General features: G+C 42.1%; 1 protein-coding gene across 1 annotated transcript in view; it reads left to right on the plus strand.

Annotated features, from left to right (window-relative positions):
- Window positions 1–4,306: 4,306 nt before the first annotated feature.
- Window positions 4,307–5,150, plus strand: part of LOC108629702 (uncharacterized) — an 18,723-nt gene continuing 17,879 nt past the window's right edge. The window contains exon 1 of the mRNA XM_018032535.2: window positions 4,307–4,653. Coding sequence (XP_017888024.1) covers window positions 4,564–4,653 — 90 coding nt within the window. The 5' untranslated portion in view covers window positions 4,307–4,563. The remainder of the gene's footprint in view (window positions 4,654–5,150) is intronic.

Consider the following 5,150-nt stretch of genomic DNA (forward strand, 5'->3'; position numbering starts at 1 on the left):
GGCTTAAGGTTTGCTTGGTCATGGATCCTTTGCGTGACCTAAGGAATGGTCAGGTACTTGAAATAGATATCTTCTGTGGATGCAGACACAGAAACAAGTGTCAAACAGGTACATTGACCAAACACAACGACTGAAGAATGCTGTCCCTCACAATTACAATGTCAAACTTAGGGTACTTGAGAATGAATAGGTCACTCGTTTTTAGGCAGCTTGGATATGGATCCCTCGTACTCTCACAGGTAAGACGAGGTCATAAAAGAAATCAGGTAGTCGTTTATACTTTGGGTCGTCGGTACAGCAGCTTGAGATTATGTCTCTTATTGCCTTCAAGGGACAATAGCCCTGCTGTTTACTGAACTGCTTATACCTCGTCGCCTATCTTAGGTACTTAAACTAGTATTATTTGAGCCTGTTGTCCCTAATCCTAAGTGTCTGTTCAAGTCAAATCAAGTGGCTTAGTCACAACGAGACTCTCGAGCTGTTTGCCAGTGTATCTTTTGTACTTTGCCATAGAAATTAGTAAAGTATGAACAGAAACCAGAACATTTACCTGAATAATTATAATCCGAAACACTATTAATATTGATAAAACACTTATAGAAATGCAGTATCATGCAAACGGACTTAGACGTCGCGTTCTCTTGTCCTCTGACTCACCTCCGTTTCAGGTAGTTAACATTTGAAGTGAAGGACTGTCGAAAGCTGGAGAATGAAATGTTGCCGGGTGAAGGGGCTGTGCCACAGTATTTGGCGCAACCGCCGCGGCCGGTAATCTTGCTGGTTTAACGACGGACTTCGTCCCCTCGGCGAGAACCACAGGATTCCAGTGGTCCTCCGGGCGGGCAGGGGTTCCGGGAACGCAGGATCCGGGATTGTTCTCGGCTATCTTCGCTCTTCTAGCGTTACACCGATTCGGCTTCTGTTCGTACTCAGCGGAATAATGCTTCAACGTAAGGTAATCCGAAAGGAAAGGATGAAATAAGAGAGGTGAGGAAGGAGAAACTAAACAATCCAAGTTGAAATCTGCAAAACAGAATAAATATATATATATGTAGCAAGTAGATAATTTAATNAATTAAATACAGAACACAATTTGTGTTTTTGTATTTAGGGGATGAAATTCTTTCCCCAAAATGAAATCAATTGTGAATTTGTATTTTTATATTTAGGGGATGAAATGTCCCTACTTATACGAGAACGTCGATACACAATTACGACTACTACTACTAATGGTGTTTTGAATCGAAACCCACATACACCCCTCGGGATGAAGGGACAAACTTTTGAATCAATAGATTTCACGGCGCACCCTCCTGTTGAAACCCACCGAGTGTAAAGTTTAAAGAAACTCGATCAATTCTTCAACCTGAACAATTTGCCCTACATACATCAACCCTTAAAACAAATTCCTAAGAAATTCAACAATTCTCATCAATCATCGATTTAAAAATCTACAGTTCATTCTCTACAGGGTTTAACATCGCTCTAGTAATAATCGATGATGGAAGAGTCCCTAGACTAGGACAGGGCAGGCGCATTCACCGCCGAAAGCTGCGCACAAAAACGTGCTTCCACGAAAATAAAAAAAGCAATTTCATACAAAAATTAAAACCGAAAAATCATCGACACAGTTTCATATCTCAAAAAATGAAGAAATGAATATGTTAATAATTTATAATAATAAATAATAAATACCTTCAATTAATAAATCAATCTTTAATCATGCAAGAATTTTGTTCTAAAAAAAATCAACCCTTAACTAAAAATATTTAATTTTCATTATTGAATTAAATCATAAATTATTTCCATTTAGTATAACAAATATAAATGACATAAATTCTATGAGTGACAGTCTCAGTCTTAACTATGAATCATTAATAGAATTTTTATAATTAATGAGACGGGGTCAGAACACAACGAAATTTAATTGAAAATGACAGACAAGGAAGAGACGTCACGTGAAAGTAGCATGAGTCCACGCGTAGAATCACTCACATTAATCCGGTTAGTACCACATACCCGGTCATCGATCAAAACACTAAAGCCTGCAGCCTCCCGCGCAAATTCGAACGAAACATGTTAACAAAAAATCGTTACTTCACTTCCTGATGAAGAAAACCGATTAAAATTTAATTTACACCTGAATCCCAACAAGTGACATCAAATACTTATTAGACACTGTGAGCAATCGATTTAAGATAGTGTATAAAAAAAAAAAATGTGGATGAAATATGAATTGCGTAAAAATCAATTCTGTTGCCCCAGGTTCCGACCCACGTCCCGGCTAAGGGTACCAACGAGCACCAAACCGAACACCAGTTCTGGAACTTCAGGAACCAATCGACCGAGTCACTTGTAACGAAACTGTCCTCACTTGTACTATTCCTCAACTTGCTCGTTCGGATTACACGTTTCTCTATTATTATTTTTTTTTTTTTAAAACGCAAGTGCGTTCGGATGTACTCACCTGTGTCGCGTGCGTGTACTACCCACTAGTTTGCCAGTGAAGCAGTGAGCCTCGGCCGAGGATCGCGAGGGTGTTACCCGGAGGGTTAGCCGGTCGATACGGTCCGCGTCTGCGTCGTCCTTATCATCCCTTCCTGAGTGGCCTCGGCCAGCGGCGAGGGGAGAAAAACGAACCCCGGCACCCGCCCGGTGTTTGTACAGCCCGACGTCGTCCCCGTTCGATGCGCGTCAAACACGCTCCACCTGCTGACCGAAAATGAAACGTCAGGCTGCGACGTGATTCTGTATCTCGGCCTCCTCCGGTTCATTGGCATCGGACATCAAAAAGATTCGGTAATGGGACACTCGGTTTTTGCTACTCGCCGGAGAATTCCGCAGGGGACATCTGAAAATGCTTCTTTGTCTTAGGCTAATTATTAGAATTTAAGGATTTTCATGGAGAATCGTATTTTCTTTTAAGGAATACAGTCCAACTGCACAGATTTTTAATNATAGACTGTGGATTTAATATATATTGCTATAATAATTGCTATGACCCTTTGACCTCAGGCTTGCAAATAGTTGATTAAATTTTCAATTAAAATCCGACCAATTAAGGATTAAATTTCAATCTTCGACGCGCCAATTAAAAAATCTGCAACTCTTAATCTCGCGAAGGGGGAAGGGTGAGACGTAGCGGAGTGAAAGAAAATGTTGTTTGAAAGGGAGTTTTATTTTGCAGGTTGCTGACACGCGCCACGTCCCCGTTCCACCGGTAGAGAACAATAGGAATTCTATCTGCCGCAAGATTTCAAAGTACGATCTCCATAGCCGGGCACAAAAGCTCGGTAAGTGCAACGCCGAGGAATCGAGTAACTGGGTCGCTGCATTAATTCTTTTATGCAGCCGGCCGCGGAAAACCCGGACCCAGTCGAGTGGTTCGTCAGACCAGGAAATCAGCATCCACTCGCTCTCCATATTAATTTAGGATATCGATTAACGCGAGAGGCTCTGATTCCGATGCTACTCCTTTTTTTTATCAGACTGCAGACTTTTATTTAAATTCGAAACGTTAAACGAATGTACAGATTGGTTTTTCAACAGAAAATTAGTATTAATTTTCGGTAATTATGCTAAAATTAGCCACTTGCTTATCATCTACTGCTTTTTATGTCCTGGGTCAATGTGATTCTGAGAGAAACCATCATGATCCATAATTAGCAGTTCTAGCCATTGCTAGTGGCCCACTGATCCACATTTTGAGGGCACTATAATTAGGTATTCAAAGTTGTTGCTTATATTTAAGTTCGCCTTAAGCATTTGCTTAAATCCCTGTTTTTTGTACAAGACTGGAAATATGAGATAGGCAGGGATAGCAAAGGATCTGAAGAATGAGCAACGACTATGAATACTGTGTGTATACATACACACATCGCATACTAAACATGGCCAGTTCCCCACACTGGCTCCCCATCTCCTCTACTCTAGCCTCTCCTTCCATCTCATGCAACAACCACAGTGACTCTCCAGTCCATACAACACGCACACACATGCTCATTCATCGTCCACTCATCCCTACTTATGCTTCCTTTCGATTCCCAAATGTAGTTAGCCATGACATGAACCAAAGTCTTCTACTGTTAGCAACCGTTGGTAAGGCGAGCGACTGGCTTATCGACGGACGTCGTGTAGAGTGCTGACCTCAGGCACGAACCACGAGAAGCTCCGGCTGGAGATGGTTGGTTCTGGGGACTTGAACGCGTGGATAGCATAGATAGAACACATCGGATGAGAAGGGAATGGCCGCGGCCCGATCTCTCCCCCACCAAAAACGCAGAACACCTGAGCGTCCCTGGGGGCAGCTCAGGAGGAACAGTCATTACTGCGCCAGTGGAACATTCGACTCCATCGAGTTTCCGAGAGACCACGAGAGTACCGCGCGCGACCCACGGAACATCCGCGTGTTTAGACGTTCTTATTCGATCCGAGGTTACTACGATGATACTGTTCTCGGGGTCTAATGAAAATGTGACGTGAGCTTTCTACTGGGCAAAGGTTCCAGTCGAGAAAACGCAACAGCCAGTTTTTTAGTGCGGCACGCATCATCTACCGTTCGAAATGCCAGTGAGAAGGACCAATATTCACGCGTTCGCCAGTGCGGTTGTGTCGGTACTCTGCTCGGCCCTAGTGGCGCTTCACGTCGGCCAGGTAAGCACCAAATTCCATGCAAACATTTTTCTCTAACAAAAATAAAAACAAAATTAGTAGAATTTTTGATAGTTTTTTATTTTATAGAATATGTGTGGATGGTTTGCAAGTCTGTGTGTGTGTGGATTCCGTTAGGATTTGAAGGATTTAATTGCGCGGTTCGTTTGAAAACCCGCGAGTGAGACGTTGGGCGTCGATGCGAACTATTAATTAAGATTGGCATGGAATTCGTTCGACGTGACTAAGTAGATTGAAGATAGATACTCGCTACGGTATGCAGTCGAGGCTCTGTACTGTTACCTCAGGATCGACGGTATCAATCAGGAATTAAGATTGCACCAGGAGTTAAATTAATGCAGTGACAAAGCATTCGAATTTTAATAACCATGAAACATGAAGCTATGAACAGACTTATTGCGTTTCGAATCATGTCAAATTTTCGATATTTCATACTACTTAATGATTTATCATCTACTCAATTCGATGGATGCTATAAT

This window comes from Ceratina calcarata, unplaced genomic scaffold (assembly GCF_001652005.2).
Source record: "Ceratina calcarata isolate Rehan_Ccalc_2016 unplaced genomic scaffold, ASM165200v1 scaffold581.2, whole genome shotgun sequence".
Lineage (NCBI taxonomy): Eukaryota > Metazoa > Arthropoda > Insecta > Hymenoptera > Apidae > Ceratina > Ceratina calcarata.